The following is a 19603-nucleotide window of genomic DNA, read 5'->3' as shown; positions in this document are numbered from 1 at the left end:
TGATAGGAATTCATCTGGGGGTTGTTTCTGTGTTCAGTAAATATCTCCTATAAACCTGATAGGAATTCATCTGGGGGTTGTTTCTGTGTTCAGTAAATATCTCCTATAAACCTGATAGGAATTCATCTGGGGGTTGTTTCTGTGTTCAGTAAATATCTCCTATAAACCTGATAGGAATTCATCTGGGGGTTGTTTCTGTGTTCAGTAAATATCTCCTATAAACCTGATAGGAATTCATCTGGGGGTTGTTTCTGTGTTCAGTAAATATCTCCTATAAACCTGATAGGAATTCATCTGGGGGTTGTTTCTGTGTTCAGTAAATATCTCCTATAAACCTGATAGGAATTCATCTGGGGGTTGTTTCTGTGTTCAGTAAATACAGTGCATTCGGAAAGTTTTCAGACCCCTTGACTTTTTTCCACATTTTGTTATGTTACAGCTTTACTCTAAAATGTATTACATATTATTTGTTCCTCATCAATCTACACACAATACCCCATAATCACAAAGCGAAAACAGGTTTTTAGATATTTTTTTCAAATGTATACATAAAAAAAGTATAATAATAACTTAAGTACATAAGTATTCAGACCCATTGCTATGAGACTTGAAATTGAGCTCAGGTGCATCCTGTTTCCAATGATGATCCTTGAGATGTTTCTACAACTTGATTGGAGTCCACCTGTGGTAAATTCAATTGATTGGACATGATTTGGAAAGGCACACACCTGTCTAAATAAAGGTCCTACAGTTGACAGTGCATGTCAGAGCAAAAACCAAGCCATGAGGTCGAAGGAATTGTCCGTAGAGCTCCGAGACAGGATTGTATCAAGGCACAGATCTGGGGAAGGATACCAAAACATGTCTGCAGCATTGAAGATCCCCAAGAACACAGTGGCCTCCATCATTCTTAAATGGAAGAGATTTGGAACCACCAAGAATCTTCCTAGAGCTGGCCGCCCCTGGCCAAACTGAGCAATCGGGGGAGAAGGTCCTTGGTCAGGGAGGTGACCAAGAACCAGATGGTCACTCTGACAGAGCTCCAGATTTCCTCTGTGGAGATGCGAGAACCTTCCAGAAGGACAAACATCTCTGCAGCACTCCACCAATCAGGCCTTTATGGTAGAGTGGCCAGACGGAAGCCACTCCTCAGTAAAAGGCACATAACAGCCCGCTTGGAGTTTGCCGAAAGGCACCTAAAGGACTCTCAGACCATGAGAAACAAGATTCTCTGGTCTGATGAAACCAAGATTGAACTCTTTGGCCTGAATGCCAAGCATCACGTCTAGAGGAAACCTGGCACCATCCCTACAGGGAAGCATGGTGGTGGCAGCATCATGCTATGGGATGTTTTTCAGCGACAGGGACTGGGAGACTAGACAGGATCGAGGGAAAGATGAACGGAGCAAAGTACAGAGAGATCCTTGGTGAAAACCTGCTCCAAAGCGCTCAGGACCTCAGACTGGGGCAAAGGTTCACCTTCCAACAGGACAACAACCCTAAGCACACAGCCAAGACAATGCAGAAGAGGCTTTGGGACAAGTCTCTGAATCAAATCAAATGTATTTATAAAGCCCTTCTTACATCAGCTGATATCTCAAAGTGCTGTACAGAAACCCAGCCTAAAACCCCAAACAGCAAGCAATGCAGGTGTAGAAGCACGGATGTCCTTGAGTGGCCAAGCCAGAGCCCAGACTTGAACCCGATCGAACATCTCTGGAGAGACCTGAAAATAGCTGTGCAGCGACGCTCCCCATCCAACCTGACAGAGCTTGAGAGGATCTGCAGAGAAGAATTGGAGAAACTCCCCAAATACAGGTGTGCCAAGCTTGTAGCGTCACACTCAAGAAGAGTCGAGGCTGTAGTTGCTGCCAAAGGTGCTTTAGCAAAGTACTGAATAAAGGGTCTGAATACTTATTATGAAAATGTCATATTTCAGTTTTACATTTTTATAAATGTGTGCTGAGTAAATATATCCTGAAATTCCTGTTCAGTCCATAACCTGAACATATGCTGTGATCTCTAGTGTTTTATCTAACCGTGTGTATCAACATAGGTTTGTAATGAATAGAGACATTTGGTGACACCTTAAACAGTTATACAGGTCTAGAACACCCCCTGGGAAACAGAAAAGACAATTAAATCATGACTGGATACTAGATGTGAATATAATGTGAGGTATTTAAAACCTCCTGGGAAACAGAAATGACAATTAAATAATGGCTGGATACTAGATGTGAATATAATGTGAGGTATTTAACACCACCTGGGAAACAGAAATGACAATTAAATAATGACTGGATACTAGATGTGAATTTAATGTGAGGTATTTAACACCACCTGGGAAACAGAAATGACAATTAAATAATGACTGGATACTAGATGTGAATTTAATGTGAGGTATTTAACACCACCTGCCTGGCCAGAAGTAGCTACAAATTCATAAATTCCCATCTTTAAGTACTTTCCATTTGTACTGTCTGAGTCACTGCACATGAATTGAGTTGACGGAGGATAGGATGTTTATTAGTCCAGATAGACATTAGTCTTCTGCTTTTGTCAACGCGCTAATATACACACATAAGGTGGGAGAGGCTGCAGCAGGGGTTACATTCCTGTCAAGGGAACATCGGCAGTATGTGGCACCTGAGATATTGATGGCAGCAACCCTCCGCTCATTCCCTGATAGATCACCCCCCCCCCCCCCCCCCCCGAGTGCATGGGAGCATCTGTCAGCCTGACTCAACTGGACATGAGATCTGAATAATGTATTGGAACATATACGTCCATTTGCTCTGTGTGAGGATGAGGGTGTGGAGGATTCCTAGAGGAACAGTGGAACACTATTGTGAGTCGAGGCTTCCACAGATGAATACAGTAGCTGTGAGAGGGATTCCTTCATGATGTGATGCATTTCATTATTCCACCCTTGTCTATCAGCATGTCATTGTTCCACCCTTGGCTATCAGCATGTCATTATTCCACCCTTGGCTATCAGCATGTCATTGTTCCACCCTTGGCTATCAGCATGTCATTATTCCACCCTTGGCTATCGGCATGTCATTATTCCACCCTTGGCTATCAGCATGTCATTGTTCCACCCTTGGCTATCAGCATGTCATTGTTCCACCCTTGGCTATCAGCATGTCATTGTTCCACCCTTGGCTATCAGCATGTCATTGTTCCACCCTTGTCTATCAGCATGTCATTATTCCACCCTTGGCTATCAGCATGTCATTATTCCACCCTTGGCTATCAGCATGTCATTGTTCCACCCTTGGCTATCAGCATGTCATTGTTCCACCCTTGTCTATCAGCATGTCATTGTTCCACCCTTGGCTATCAGCATGTCATTGTTCCACCCTTGGCTATCAGCATGTCATTGTTCCACCCTTGTCTATCAGCATGTCATTATTCCACCCTTGTCTATCAGCATGTCATTATTCCACCCTTGGCTATCAGCATGTCATTGTTCCACCCTTGGCTATCAGCATGTCATTGTTCCACCCTTGTCTATCAGCATGTCATTGTTCCACCCTTGTCTATCAGCATGTCATTGTTCCACCCTTGTCTATCAGCATGTCATTATTCCACCCTTGTCTATCAGCATGTCATTGTTCCACCCTTGTCTATCAGCATGTCATTATTCCACCCTTGGCTATCAGCATGTCATTGTTCCACCCTTGTCTATCAGCATGTCATTATTCCACCCTTGTCTATCAGCATGTCATTGTTCCACCCTTGTCTATCAGCATGTCATTATTCCACCCTTGGCTATCAGCATGTCATTGTTCCACCCTTGTCTACCAGCATGTCATTGTTCCACCCTTGTCTATCAGCATGTCATTGTTCCACCCTTGTCTATCAGCATGTCATTGTTCCACCCTTGTCTATCAGCATGTCATTGTTCCACCCTTGTCTATCAGCATGTCATTATTCCACCCTTGTCTATCAGCATGTCATTGTTCCACCCTTGTCTATCAGCATGTCATTATTCCACCCTTGTCTATCAGCATGTCATTTTTCCACCCTTGTCTATCAGCATGTCATTGTTCCACCCTTGTCTATCAGCATGTCATTGTCACTCATCTCATCCCTCATCTCTCTCTCCTCTCATCTCATCCCTCTCCTCTCATCCCTCGCTCATCTCATCCCTCGCTCCTCTCATCCCTCTCATCTCATCCCTCTCATCCCTCTCTCCTCTCATCCCTCTCTCCTCTCATCTCATCCCTCTCATCCCTCTCTCCTCTCATCCCTCTCTCCTCTCATCCCTCTCCTCTCATCTCTCTCCTCTCATCCCTCTCCCCTCTCATCCCTCTCTCCTCTCATCCCTCTCCTCTCATCCCTCTCTCCTCTCATCCCTCTCTCCTCTCATCCCTCTCATCCCTCTCTCCCCTCATCCCTCTCTCCTCTCATCCCTCTCTCCTCTCATCCCTCTCCTCTCATCCCTCTCTCCTCTCCTCTCCTCCATGTGAGGAGTCTTCTGTTGTGGCAGATAGCACTTATCCCTGAATCCTCTGAGCCCTTTACCTGTCTGTCTGTCTGTCTGTCTGTCTGTCTGTCTGTCTGTCTGTCTGTCTGTCTGTCTGTCTGTCTGTCTGTCTGTCTGTCTGTCTGTCTGTCTGTCTGTCTGTCTGTCTGTCTGTCTGTCTGTCTGTCTGTCTGTCTGTCTGTCTGTCTGTCTGTCTGTCTGTCTGTCTGTTTGTCTGTCTGTCTGTCTGTCTTCCCTCTCTCGGCACGCTGCTCACCTACCTGACTAAGGCCTCGCTTCATCTGTTTTGAACATGTATCTGTTACCAGCATGGTGCGTAAATCCCTGCTGAGGGTATTTAAATATTAAGACTGTTCTGCTAGTCCTCGATCACACCACGTGGAGAATGAGGCTGCAGTATACATTCGGTGCCGTTCAGTCAAAGTTGGTTAAGAGTACTGTCATGTTAAATACTACAAATGTGGGGATTAGAGAAGAGATATTGACCAAGAGTTCTTTGGATAATGTGAATTAGGTTTACATAGAATGTCAATATGTTCTTCATTCTACTCATCCAGGCCTAAATGAAACCCCAGACATGGATTTAAAATGAACATTAACACAGTAGCATTAACAACACAGGCCATTATGACCCCTCTACACTCTACACTCTTAGAAAATAAGATGCTATCTAGAACCTTAAAAGGGTTCTTCAGCTGTCCCCATAGGAAAACCCTTTGAGAACTGTCCCCATAGGAAAACCTTTTGAGAACTGTCCCCATAGGAAAACCTTTTGAGAACTGTCCCCATAGGAAAACCCTTTGAGAACTGTCCCCATAGGAAAACCCTTTGAGAACTGTCCCCATAGGAAAACCCTTTGAGAACTGTCCCCATAGGAAAACCCTTTGAGAACTGTCCCCATAGGAAAACCCTTTGAGAACTGTCCCCATAGGAAAACCCTTTGAGAACTGTCCCCATAGGAAAACCCTTTGAGAACTGTCCCCATAGGAAAACCCTTTGAGAACTGTCCCCATAGGGAAACCCTTTGAGAACTGTCCCCATAGGAAAACCATTTGAGAACTGTCCCCATAGGAAAACCCTTTGAGAACTGTCCCCATAGGAAAACCCTTCGAGAACTGTCCCCATAGAAAAACCCTTTGAGAACTGTCCCCATAGGAAAACCCTTTGAGAACTGTCCCCATAGGAAAACCATTTGAGAACTGTCCCCATAGGAAAACCCTTTGAGAACTGTCCCCATAGGAAAACCCTTCGAGAACTGTCCCCATAGAAAAACCCTTTGAGAACTGTCCCCATAGGAAAACCCTTTGAGAACTGTCCCCATAGGAAAACCCTTTGAGAACAGTCCCCATAGGAAAACCCTTTGAGAACTGTCCCCATAGGAAAACCCTTTGAGAACTGTCCCCATAGGAAAACCCTTTGAGAACTGTCCCCATAGGAAAACCCTTTGAGAACTGTCCCCATAGGAAAACCCTTTGAGAACTGTCCCCATAGGAAAACCCTTCGAGAACTGTCCCCATAGGAAAACCCTTTGAGAACTGTCCCCATACGAAAACCCTTTAAAGAACCCTTTTGGTTCCAGGTAAACCTTTTGAGGTTCCATGTAGAATCCTTTCCACAGAGGGTTCTACATGGAACCCAAAAGGGTTCTACCTGGAACCAAAAGGGTTCTACCTGGAACCAAAAAGGGTGCTCCTATGGGGACAGCAGAAGAACCCTTTTGGAGCCTCTTATTGTAAGAGGGTACTCTACTGTGTAGGTCATTGAAAACACAACAATCTGTTTGGTTTTATTGAACTGTTTTTCTGACACTCTCATCAGCATCTCTCCCTACACATACAAATTCACCAATCTAGATTTTAACACGTTGAAATGAAACACCTTGTTTTTCTAATTAGGTAACTAAAAGCTAATCTGATGCCATTTGGAGAACAGCACGAAGCTGACCCATACAGTCAGACATGGAATCAATAGAGAATCATTAGTGAAGGACTCTGTCATATGAAACAGCATGCCACTGACCCCAGAGCCTGACCAGACAACACACTGGGGGGCCCAAAGACAGGTAGAGGTTGGCTGTTACAGGTTGTAGCAGCTAGTTGTGTCCAGTGTCCACTACAATAGGAGATGAAAGACAGTGGTGACGGGGGGTTCAAATAACCTAAAATCTCTTCTTTTTGCAACAAATGGACCTCCCAGTGTATTATATATACAGGAAATGGTAAGTGGCCTAGCTTGACCCGAGCAGAGAGGCGTGGGGGAGAGACGTGCAGACCAGTTACACATTATATATACACCCTCCACAGACAGGAGTCAGTAGCCGTGGGGGAGAGACGTACAGACCAGATACACATTATATATACACCCTCCACAGACAGGAGTCAGTAGCCGTGGGGGAGAGACGTGCAGACCAGTTACACATTATATATACACCCTCCACAGACAGGAGTCAGTAGCCGTGGGGGAGAGACGTGCAGACCAGTTACACATTATATATACACCCTCCACAGACAGGAGTCAGTAGCCGTGGGGGAGAGACGTGCAGACCAGATATACATTATATATACACCCTCCACAGACAGGAGTCAGTAGCCGTGGGGGAGAGACGTGCAGACCAGTTACACATTATATATACACCCTCCACAGACAGGAGTCAGTAGCCGTGGGGGAGAGACGTGCAGACCAGTTACACATTATATATACACCCTCCACAGACAGGAGTCAGTAGCCGTGGGGGAGAGACGTGCAGACCAGTTACACATTATATATACACCCTCCACAGACAGGAGTCAGTAGCCGTGGGGGAGAGACGTGCAGACCAGTTACACATTATTACACCCTCCACAGACAGGAGTCAGTAGCCGTGGGGGAGAGACGTACAGACCAGATATACATTATATATACACCCTCCACAGACAGGAGTCAGTAGCCGTGGGGGAGAGACGTGCAGACCAGTTACACATTATATATACACCCTCCACAGACAGGAGTCAGTAGCCGTGGGGGAGAGACGTGCAGACCAGTTACACATTATATATACACCCTCCACAGACAGGAGCCAGTAGCCGTGGGGGAGAGACGTACAGACCAGATATACATTATATATACACCCTCCACAGACAGGAGTCAGTAGCCGTGGGGGAGAGACGTGCAGACCAGATATACATTATATATACACCCTCCACAGACAGGAGTCAGTAGCCGTGGGGGAGAGACGTGCAGACCAGTTACACATTATATATACACCCTCCACAGACAGGAGTCAGTAGCCGTGGGGGAGAGACGTGCAGACCAGTTACACATTATATATACACCCTCCACAGACAGGAGTCAGTAGCCGTGGGGGAGAGACGTGCAGACCAGTTACACATTATATATACACCCTCCACAGACAGGAGTCAGTAGCCGTGGGGGAGAGACGTACAGACCAGATATACATTATATATACACCCTCCACAGACAGGAGTCAGTAGCCGTGTGGGAGAGACGTGCAGACCAGTTACACATTATATATACACCCTCCACAGACAGGAGTCAGTAGCCGTGGGGGAGAGACGTGCAGACCAGATATACATTATGTATACACCCTCCACAGACAGGAGTCAGTAGCCGTGGGGGAGAGACGTGCAGACCAGATATACATTATGTATACACCCTCCACAGACAGGAGTCAGTAGCCGTGGGGGAGAGACGTGCAGACCAGATATACATTATGTATACACCCTCCACAGACAGGAGTCAGTAGCCGTGGGGGAGAGACGTGCAGACCAGATATGCATTATATATACACCCTCCACAGACAGGAGTCAGTAGCCGTGGGGGAGAGACATGCAGACCAGATATACATTATATATACACCCTCCACAGACAGGAGCCAGAAATCCCCCTCTTCACACCAGACCTGGGTTCAAATAGTATTTGTTAATGGTTTGATTGAGCCTGCCTGGACTACCAGATGGACAGGGATGACACTCTTGGGAGTTGGGGCTATCCCATTGGTTCCACTGCGCCAGACAAGCTTAACTGAACTTTCCAAGTATTTGAAAGAAAACAAATACTAATCGAACCCAGGTCAGCTCCACACCAGTCCACAGAGCCTCGACTCCCACACCAGATGAACCCAGGTCTGCTCCACACCAGTCCACAGAGCCTCCACTCCCACACCAGATGAACCCAGGTCTGCTCCACACCAGTCCACAGAGCCTCCACTCCCACACCAGATGAACCCAGGTCTGCTCCACACCAGTCCACAGAGCCTCCACTCCCACACCAGATGAACCCAGGTCTGCTCCACACCAGTCCACAGAGCCTCCACTCCCACACCAGATGAACCCAGGTCTGCTCCACACCAGTCCACAGAGCCTCCACTCCCACACCAGATGAACCCAGGTCTGCTCCACACCAGTCCACAGAGCCTCCACTCCCACACCAGATGAACCCAGGTCTGCTCCACACCAGTCCACAGAGCCTCCACTCCGGCACCAGATGCTTTACTTTGCCTGCATCCCGAATGGCACCTTATTCCCTATATAGTGCACTACTTTTGACCAGAGCCCTATGAGCCCTATGGGCCCTGGTTAAAAGTAGTGTACTACATAGGGAATAGGGTGTCATTTGGGACGCAGACTTTACTTCTGGCCATCGGGATCATTTCACTCCAAGGCCTGGATGGAATGTTTAGCTGAGCTACATCCAAGCAGCACACAGCCAAGACAATTAAATGTTGATGTGTCCCTGGAGGACGTTATCATATGTACCCCCCCTCAGATAGGATCCTGAATATTCTCCCTTTCCGATCCGCTCACAGCAGACCTGGGTTCACATACTATTCAAAATCTTTCAACTATTTGGGGGGGGTTGACTGAGTCTGCCTAGAGTGCCAGATGGGTTTGAGGGTTTGCCATTTTGAGATTATTCTATTGCCCAATTAAAGCAGGCAGGCTCAATCAAGCACAGATAAAAAAAAGTATTTGAAATAATTGCGAATAGTATTTAAACCCAGTTTGTCTCCAAGACCAGACCAAACGAGACCAGCTCCACAGGGTTCTTCCATTGACCACAGGTGAAGGTTGTTGCATGATAGATGACTGATTAAAGAATCATCTTGAGGATATCAAGTCGGCAGCCCAGCTAAGCATGATAGCAATCAGATGTGCTTCTGTGACTGGACCTTATATCTCATTATAAGGCTCGGTTTATGCTCCATGTAAAAATGTATATGATTACACCCAAATAATATTCTTTACAACAACAAAAAACATGAAAAAGCATAACAAACACAAAACTAGAATCAAATGGTATTATTTGAATGTAAAACAAAGACATGGTGTGGGGTGAAATGGCATGTCCACATACAGTAAGAGATGGAATGAAATGGGACCAAATCTGCACATCAAAAGAGGAACTGACAGAGGAGACCACCAACGGAAGCATTTGGGTAATCATCCAGTCACAGTGTAGTCCTTACCTTGACCCTGGGCAGGGGCTGGGAAATGTACAGCCAACACCAGGAAGAGCAGAGGACACCATGTCCTTATTGGGAGTCCTACAATCAGCATCCTTACAACTGTGATGCTCCTTCTGCACCTAGCGGGGAGAGGAGGAAAAATACAGACTATTTAACACTGCCTGACTGCCACAGCTGTGGGCTTTGGAGAGCGCTAGAAAGAGGTTTTAGGAATAATGATGAGAGAGAGAGAGGGAGAGAGAGAGAGAGAGAGAGGGGGGAGAGAGAGAGGGGGAGAGAGAGAAGGACAGAGAGACAGAGAATGAGAGAGAATGAGAGAGAAAGAAAGAGAATGAGAGAGAGAGAGAGAGAGAGAGAGAGCGAGAGGGAGAGAGAGAGAGAGGGGGGAGAGAGAGAGAATGACAGATAGACAGAGAATGAGAGAGAGAGTGAATGAGAGAGAGAGAGAGAGAGAGAGAGAGAGAGCGAGAGAGAGAGAGAGAGAGAGAGAGAGAGTGTATGAGAGTGAGAGTGTTTACTTCCCTTGGCAATGTAAACATATGTTTCCCATGCCAATAAAGCCCCTTAAATTGAAAATTGAAATTGAGAGAGAGAGAGAGAGACAGAGAGAGAGACCAGCATTGAGTAGTAACAGACGTCCATAGCTATAGGGCTTTTTCAGTGTCGAGGCCCAGCCTGTCTCAAGTGGGGGCAGGCAGAAGGGAGTGAGGGGAAAAAGGGGAAGATCAGAGTCACTTTGAGAATGGGAAGTTGGAAACAGAACAGTAGAGGACTTTGTTACATTTTGACGGACAGGCCCAAGAGAACATTTCTTGAGTGCCATTGTTGACATTGAGAACAAGCAGAGCTCAACTTGTCTGTCACTCATCATTAAGGCTTTGACGAGACAGGCAGATTGTAACAGCAGCACAGGAATGGAGGAAGCTAGTACAATACTGCCACATAGGACTGCTGTAGGGCAGTAGGCTGAAAATGACATATAAGTGAATAATGTGTCAAAATGTATCTTTATATAGAGAGATACTGTACAGCATAATCCTGGCATCTGTGTCCATCAAACTAAGCCTGGACATTGACTTCACGACAGAGATATAATTTAGACATTTAACTATTTTATACAAGCAAAAGCATAAAATGTTTTCTTCAAAACTATTATTTGCTATACTTATGCAATACAATTGAACCAAAACAAGAAAATATGTTGTCATTGGATTTAGGTTAAAAGTTGGGTGAAAAAGGGATATGTTTTTTTTTTTACAGTTTGATGACAGTTTCCCACGTTGTTTCAATGTTATCACATTTATTTATCGTTGTTTAAATGACGTGGAAACACCGTTGATTCAACCAGTTTGTTTCCAATGGGAAGTAACTATTTGCTGACAAACACTGGATGTTTTTTCCCCTACTTGTAAACCCTTATGGCCAATTATTCTTCAAATGAAGAAGTATACATGAATCAGCACATTCAGTTTGAAAGCTGAAACTGCTGATGAAACTCGTGAAGTAGTAATCCCTAAACGCTGTCCAATCAAAATACACCTCATCAAGCTGAACTATGTAGCCTACACGTCAATAGAAGATGAGATAGGGACAAAACGCACCTTGTCGCCCTGGAAACAACCGGAAAATAAACATATTTCTTTTTTTTGTATTTACAATGAAATTCCACGAAGACCATAATAATGATAGTTAGTAATACATCAAAATAATTTCTGACTTGATTTATAGACACACAAAAACATTTGAATGGCTTAGATTACCCCAGTTGTGCAACTATCACAGTGCCTAGTTCAGAAGTTCATCGTTAACTTGTGCACCCGACAGGAAACCGATGAGAAGATTCCCACAAGTTTAGTTCAATTCTACAACTTTCAATTCGTTTACAATTCATTTGGTCATTTATCAGTATACTTGATCAAGTCAACCTATCCACTTGATTGCCTTTGAGAGCGTGGAGTAAAGGACCATAATAAATAAAGGCTAAGCACTCCAAACAAAACAAATTCCATACTGAATTAATGAAATAGCAATCCATAACTCACAAATCATCAAATCCTAAACGCTCCTATTTCCCACGGATCCTCTCAATCCCCAGAGTGTGTGTCTGTCTCCCTGGTTTGTTTCAGCCTCTCTCAGTCAACTATTCCGTCAGTCAGTCCACACTAAAACTGGGGGTGGCTGTTTCTTGCGTCGTTATTCACCCATCCCTTCGGCTATTCATCCCCCTCTACTTCTCTCTCTCCTTCCTTCACCTCATTTCATCCTGTGGACTGACGGGGGAAAAAAGAAAAGAAATCGACCAATTGCTGCGGAACAGAAGGACGGAGCAAAACGGGAGGGTGGAATTCGACAAAACCCTCAGGCACTTTCCCTCGACAGGACTTGTCAAGTAAACGACTTGTAACCGAATGTAGGTTTTAACACTCAGGAAATGGTAATTCAGCTCTATCGTTAGTTGTCACAGCATTGTTATGTCTGACACCGACTGGATTGGAATGGTGGAAGCTGAGCAGGTGCTTCGACACATTCTGTTGCGCGCTCTCTGGTGCTCTGAGGCTGTGACCGCACCAAGTGACTATACATTTAAACATACATCTACGCTAAGTTGTGCCTTGAATGGCTGTTGCGTAATATCTAATGAACATTTGAAAATTCCCTAGGAATAGGGCCTTATTTTAGTTGACTTGTCTTTTGGGACAGCGTAATTTGAAACGTGGGTAATAGTAAATTGTGCAGCATTGCGGCTCTGGAATAAACTCCACTCCACACCAGCTGTACTGTAGCATCAATGCCCCTCATCCTCTTTCCCTACAAACCTCCCATCCATCGTCCATAGACCATCCCAAATGGCACCCTATTTCCTATATAGTGCACTTCGTTTGATCAGAACCAAAAGAGCACCCTTTTCCCTATATAGTGCACTATTCTGGTCTGTCTGTCCTCCTAACACCTCTCCCCTCCCAGCCAGCCCCTCCCAGAGAGAGGGAGACCTACACCCTCCCAGCCAGCCCCTCCCAGAGAGAGGGAGACCTACACCCTCCCAGCCAGCCCCTCCCAGAGAGAGGGAGACCTACACCCTCCCAGCCAGCCCCTCCCAGAGAGAGGGAGACCTACACCCTCCCAGCTGCTCCCAGAGAGAGAGGGAGACCTACACCCTCCCAGCCAGCCCCTCCCAGAGAGAGAGGAGACCTACACCCTCCCAGCTGCTCCCAGAGAGAGGGAGACCTACACCCTCCCAGCCAGCCCCTCCCGAGAGAGAGGGAGACCTACACCCTCCCAGCTGCTCCCAGAGAGAGAGAGACCTACCCCTCCCAGCTGCTCCCAGAGAGAGGGAGACCTACACCCTCCCAGCCAGCCCCTCCCAGAGAGAGGGGAGACCTACACCCTCCCAGCCAGCCCCTCCCAGAGAGAGGGGAGACCTACACCCTCCCAGCGCCCAGGGGGGGCCCGCCCTGCCCCAGAGAGAGGGGAGACCTACACCCTCCCAGCCAGCCCCTCCCGAGAGAGAGGGAGACCTACACCCTCCCAGCTGCTCCCAGAGAGAGAGGGAGACCTACACCCTCCCAGCCGCTCCCAGAGAGAGAGGGAGACCTACACCCTCCCAGCCGCTCCCAGAGAGAGGGAGACCTACACCCTCCCAGCCAGCCCCTCCCAGAGAGAGGGGAGACCTACACCCCCGCTGCCCCAGAGAGAGGGAGACCTACACCCTCCCAGCTGCTCCCAGAGAGAGGGAGACCTAGACCCTCCCAGCGCCCCAGAGAGGGAGACCTACACCCTCCCAGGGGGGGGCCTACGCCCTCCCAGAGAGAGGGAGACCTACACCCTCCCAGCTGCTCCCAGAGAGAGAGGGAGACCTACACCCTCCCAGCTGCTCCCAGAGAGAGAGGGAGACCCAGACCCTCCCAGCTGCTCCCAGAGAGAGAGGGAGACCTACACCCTCCCAGCCAGCCCCTCCCAGAGAGAGGGAGACCTACACCCTCCCAGCTGCTCCTAGAGAGAGAGGGAGACCTACACCCTCCCAGCCTGCCCCTCCCAGAGAGAGAGGGAGACCTACACCCTCCCAGCCTGCCCTCCCAGAGAGAGGGAGACCTACACCCTCCCAGCTGCTCCCAGAGAGAGGGGAGACCTACACCCTCCCAGCTGCTCCCAGAGAGAGAGGAGACCTACACCCCCCGCGCTCCCAGAGAGAGGGAGACCTACACCCTCCCAGCTGCTCCCAGAGAGAGAGGAGACCTACACCCTCCCAGCCGCCCCTCCCGAGAGAGAGGGAGACCCAGACCCTCCCGCTGCTCCCAGAGAGAGAGGGAGACCTACACCCTCCCAGCTGCTCCCAGAGAGAGGGGAGACCTACACCCTCCCAGCTGCTCCCAGAGAGAGGGAGACCTACACCCTCCCAGCTGCTCCCAGAGAGAGGGAGACCTACACCCTCCCAGCTGCTCCCAGAGAGAGGGGAGACCTACACCCTCCCAGCGCCCAGAGAGGGGGAGACCTACACCCACCCAGCTGCTCCCAGAGAGAGAGGGAGACCTACACCCTCCCAGACCGCTCCCAGAGAGAGAGGGAGACCTAGACCCTCCCAGAGAGAGAGGGAGACCTACACCCTCCCAGCTGCTCCCAGAGAGAGGGAGACCTAGACCCTCCCAGAGAGAGAGGGAGACCTAGACCCTCCCAGAGAGAGAGGGAGACCTACACCCTCCCAGCTGCTCCCAGAGAGAGAGGGAGACCTACACCCTCCCAGCTGCTCCCAGAGAGAGAGGGAAACCCAGACCTCCCAGCTGCTCCCAGAAAGAGAGGGAGACCTACACCCTCCCAGCTGCTCCCAGAGAGAGAGGGAGACCTACACCCTCCCAGCTGCTCCCAGAGAGAGAGGGAAACCCAGACCCTTGCTCCCAGAGAGAGAGGGAGACCTACACCCTCCCAGCTGCTCCCAGAGAGAGAGGGAGACCCAGACCTCCCAGCTGCTCCCAGAGAGAGAGGGAGACCCAGACCTCCCAGCTGCTCCCAGAGAGAGAGGGAAACCCAGACCCTTGCTCCCAGAGAGAGAGGGAAACCCAGACCCTTGCTCCCAGAGAAAGAGGGAAACCCAGACCCTTGCTCCCAGAGAGAGAGGGAAACCCAGACCCTTGCTCCCAGAGAGAGAGGGAAACCCAGACCCTTGCTCCCAGAGAGAGAGGGTAAACCAGATGGTATGACAGTCCCAATGATGTCATTTCACCTGTCTTTGACTAGGCTGGGAGCATCCAATGGCTGCTGGGTAGGAATCAGTTCCTTTCAACACTATCACACTGCAATGAGATGCTGCTGAATATATGGATTGTCTGTGTGGGGGTGCTGGGAGAGAGAGAGACAATTAGACCCAAACAAATCATGAGAAAACAAAAAGATAGTTACTTGACACATTGGAAAGAATTTACAAAAAAACAGAGCAAACGAGAATGATATTTGGCCCTAAACAGAGAGAACACAGTGGCAGAATACCTGACCACTATGACTGATCCAAACTTAAGGAAAGCTTTGACTATGTACAGACTCGGTGATCATAGCCTTGCTATTGAGAGAGGCTGATGTAGGCAGACCTGGCTCTCAAGAGAAGACAGGCTATGTACACACTGCCCACAAAATGAGGTGGAAACTGAGCTGCACTTCCTAACTTCCTGCCAAATGTATGACCATATTAGAGACACATATTTCCCTCAGATCACACAGACCCACAAAGACTGTACATAGACATAATATGACATTTGAAATGTCTCTATTCCTTTGGAACTGTTGTGAGTGTAATGTCTATTGTTCATTTTTTGTATTGTTTATTTCACTTTTGTTTATAATCTATGTCACATGCTTTGGCAATGTTAACATATGTTTCCCATGCCAATAAAGCCCTTTGAATTGAATTGAGAGAGAGAGAGAGATAAAGAGAGAGAGAGATAAAGAGAGAGAGAGAGAGAGAGAGAGAGAGAGAGATAAAGAGAGAGAGCGAGAGAAAGAGAGAGAGCGAGAGAGAGAGAGAGCGAGAGAGAGAGAGAGGAGAGAGAGAGAGTGAGAGAGAGAGAGAGAGAGAGAGAAAGAGAGAGAGAGAGAGAGAGAGAGAGAGAGAGAGAGAGAGAGAGAGAGAGAGAGAGGGGGCTAACATATCAAGTACGTTTTAGTGGACAGTAACAGATATTTCCCCTAAATCCAGTCAGCCCCCCAAGAACGTTCCCATTTTGTATGTGTGTATTGGATACCAGTTGTGTTGTAACAGCCTTATTTCCTTCAGATAAAAATGACATGTACAATTGCAGGGTCTCATCCAACTTCTACTAAATTGGAAACACAAGCAGTCGACCACCACAGTAGAAAACAGAGCAGTAATCACAGCTAGGTAGCTTCAAACAGAACTGGAGCGTTTGAGCTTTGAAAGAATCTGTGTGAAGTTTGTCCTGGCCTGTTCTACAACAGGTTTCTGTCTGCCGTATCCAAGCCCTGCACTGTCTGAACAACAGGTCTCTGTCTGCCGTATCCAAGCCCTGCACTGTCTGAACAACAGGTCTCTGTCTGCCATATCCAAGCCCTGCACTGTCTGAACAACAGGTCTCTGTCTGCCATATCCAAGCCCTGCACTGTCTGAACAACAGGTCTCTGTCTGCCGTATCCAAGCCCTGCACTGTCTGAACAACAGGTCTCTGTCTGCCGTATCCAAGCCCTGCACTGTCTGAACAACAGGTCTCTGTCTGCCGTATCCAAGCCCTGCACTGTCTGAACAACAGGTCTCTCTCTGTCTGCTATATCCAAGCCCTGCACTGTCTGAACAACAGGTCTCTGTCTGCCATATCCAAGCCCTGTACTGTCTGAACAACAGGTCTCTGTCTGCCGTATCCAAGCCCTGCACTGTCTGAACAACAGGTCTCTGTCTGCCGTATCCAAGCCCTGTACTGCCGGATACTAGGCTCTCAATCTCTCCTGGGCCCTCTACACATAATACATTATTCCCTGTTCTGGACTACTGTACATGCAGCACAACATTAGACTCCAACGAGAAAAGCCTACCAATTGTTAACTTTCTGAATAAATTCTATACGAAAGTGAGATATCTTTCTGCCTTTCTAAGTAATGTTGCATTGAAAAACTTTAACTTTAACCTTTGGCTCAAAGTACCCAACTACATTTCAACAAGCTAAGCATCTCTCTCTCCTCTCTCTCTCCTCTCTCTCCTCTCTATTTCTCTCTCTTCTTTCTCTCTCTCTTTCAGAGCTCAGTGCCTCCTTTCGTTCAGTTCCCAGCGGACCCTGAGTGACAGCTCCTCTCAGGACCCCAGGAATCGAGTCGGACAACAGATCTGCACTCCGCATGAACCCGCCTCCCTGAACAGAATCGAATATAGAATGAATAAATGCATTAGTTCTGAGTCCCAAATGGCACCATATTCCCTACACATAGTGCACTAGGTTTGACCAGAGCCCTAAAAGTAGTACACTGTGTAGGGAACAAGATGCCATTTGGATTGCAACCTTAGAGTTGATACGGAGTTCATTGAGCCTCGACCATATGGCTCTCTCTCTGCCGTCTGTCTCCGTCATAAACAATTTAAAGGTCATTGGGATTCAACAGTCTGTCTCGATACCGTAGGCTATTCTGATTTCTTATTCAAACTGCTGTTCTGAAGCATCGGAGAGAAACTATACAACTGAATGTGAAGTGTAAGATTGTTTTTGTGGGAAATGTGTGACAAACAATCATTTCAATATTTCACATGAATGCACACACACACAAACACTCACATGCACACACGCACACACACATACACTCTTACATACACAAGCACTCGGACACACACACACACATGCACACACACACTCGCATGCACACACACACTCGCACACTCCCTTCTTGTCCTCATTCCCAGATACCTTTCCATTTTACAGTCAGATTATTATGTCACATCCTTGTCACATCGTTGTCATGCTGCTTCCCACTGGGTTACATACAGTATGAGTCCTGGTCAATAGTAATGCCCAATGTCCATCTCCTGTCCTCTTCTTGTCTTCCCCAGGGAAGGACGTAGGACCAGTAACAGTATGTCCCGGGGCCTGTACAGGGAAACACACAATTTAGTTTTTTACAATCTCTGGTATGCACATTTTACCTTTATTTAAAGGGGGGGGTCTCTTTTACAAGGGTTAGAATGTACAGGACATATTTTCCGTTGTCTTTTCCACCTAGAGTATTGACCTGACTGTTGTTCATATGCTGTATTGATTATGTAAACAGCTGAGCAGATCCCTGAGTCAGTACATTTCCACAGTATGGATGACAGTCACATCAGTTCAATCAAAGTGACAACTGTTTCCATTGTCAGAGTGTCTACAGTATGTCTGGAATTGCGTACCAAATCGCACCCTATTCTGTAGGGTACTGTAGTTCACTGCTTTTGACCAGAGCCCTATGGGTCCTGGTTAAACATAACGCAGCATAAAGAGAATAGAATACCAGTAGGGACTCAGCCCTGGGGCTCTGGAACGGCCAGCTCTCTACATAAAGGGACTCAGCCCTGGGGCTCTGGAACGGCCAGCTCTCTACATAAAGGGACTCAGCCCTGGGGCTCTGGAACGGCCAGCTCTCTACATAAAGGGACTCAGCCCTGGGGCTCTGGAACGGCCAGCTCTCTACATAAAGGGACTCAGCCCGGGGCTCTGGAACGGCCAGTCTCTACATAAAGGGACTCAGCCCTGGGCTCTGGAACGGCCAGCTCTCTACATAAAGGGACTCAGCCCTGGGGCTCTGGAACGGCCAGCTCTCTACATAAAGGGACTCAGCCTGGGGCTCTGGAACGGCCAGCTCTCTACATAAAGGGACTCAGCCTGGGGCTCTGGAACGCCAGCTCTCTACATAAAGGGACTCAGCCCTGGGGCTCTGGAACGGCCAGCTCTCTACATAAAGGGACTCAGCCCTGGGGCTCTGAACGGCCAGCTCTCTACATAAAGGACTCAGCCCTGGGGCTCTGGAACGGCCAGCTCTCTACATAAAGGGACTCAGCCCTGGGCTCTGGAACGCCAGCTCTCTACATAAAGGGACTCAGCCCTGGGGCTCTGGAACGGCCAGCTCTCTACATAAAGGGACTCAGCCCTGGGGCTCTGGAACAGCCAGCTCTCTACATAAAGGGACTCAGCCCTGGGGCTCTGGAACGGCCAGCTCTCTACATAAAGGGACTCAGCCCTGGGGCTCTGGAACGGCCAGCTCTCTCACATTCTCAACGTCTTACTTTTAAATAACAAGCCTGGTGAAGACGGGTAATAACGATTAACTGTGGCCTTATCATTAGGTCTGGACACTATAGTCACTTAGCTCCACGACACAACCCTGATATTTGTCCTCCATCTTGTAATTAGCTGGCCGGACCTGGGTTCAAGGGTCGGGGCCTCTGTGTTGCCCTCGGTGTGTGAGTTTGCTGCATGCATGCTGTAACAAAGCAAACAACCATTAAAGTGGGGTTTAGTTTCATGAATACACCTCTTAGATGAAGTGGAGGGTTTGAAGAAACAGAGCTGTCTGTCAGTGTGCTCAGGTTAGTGTAACTAGTTAGTATGTCAGTGTGTTCAGGTCAGTGTAACTAGTTAGTCTGTCAGTGTGTTCAGGTTAGTGTAACTAGTTAGTCTGTCAGTGTGTTC

The 19603-nt window shown here is 47.8% G+C and overlaps 1 protein-coding gene across 4 annotated transcripts in view; it reads right to left on the bottom strand.

Moving 5' to 3' along the window:
- LOC106573090 (collagen alpha-1(XIV) chain) overlaps positions 1-12435 on the bottom strand; it is a 258521-nt gene extending 246086 nt beyond the window's left edge. For 2 of the 4 annotated variants that reach the window (XM_082959258.1, XM_082959260.1), the window contains exons 1-2: positions 11999-12435; positions 9957-10075 (exon numbers count right to left, since the gene is read on the bottom strand). In XM_082959258.1, the coding sequence (XP_082815384.1) occupies positions 9957-10047 (91 nt within the window). In that variant the 5' untranslated portion in view covers positions 10048-10075; positions 11999-12435. The remainder of the gene's footprint in view (positions 1-9956; positions 10076-11998) is intronic. The other 2 variants (XM_082959256.1, XM_082959252.1) reach the window with 2 other exon arrangements.
- Positions 12436-19603: the final 7168 nt, after the last annotated feature.

This window comes from Salmo salar, chromosome 02 (genome assembly GCF_965601325.2).
Source record: "Salmo salar chromosome 02, fSalSal1, whole genome shotgun sequence".
Classification (NCBI taxonomy): Eukaryota; Metazoa; Chordata; class Actinopteri; order Salmoniformes; family Salmonidae; genus Salmo; species Salmo salar.
The sequence above is the reverse complement of the archived record's forward strand: the minus strand, read 5'-3'. Positions and strand labels throughout refer to the sequence as shown.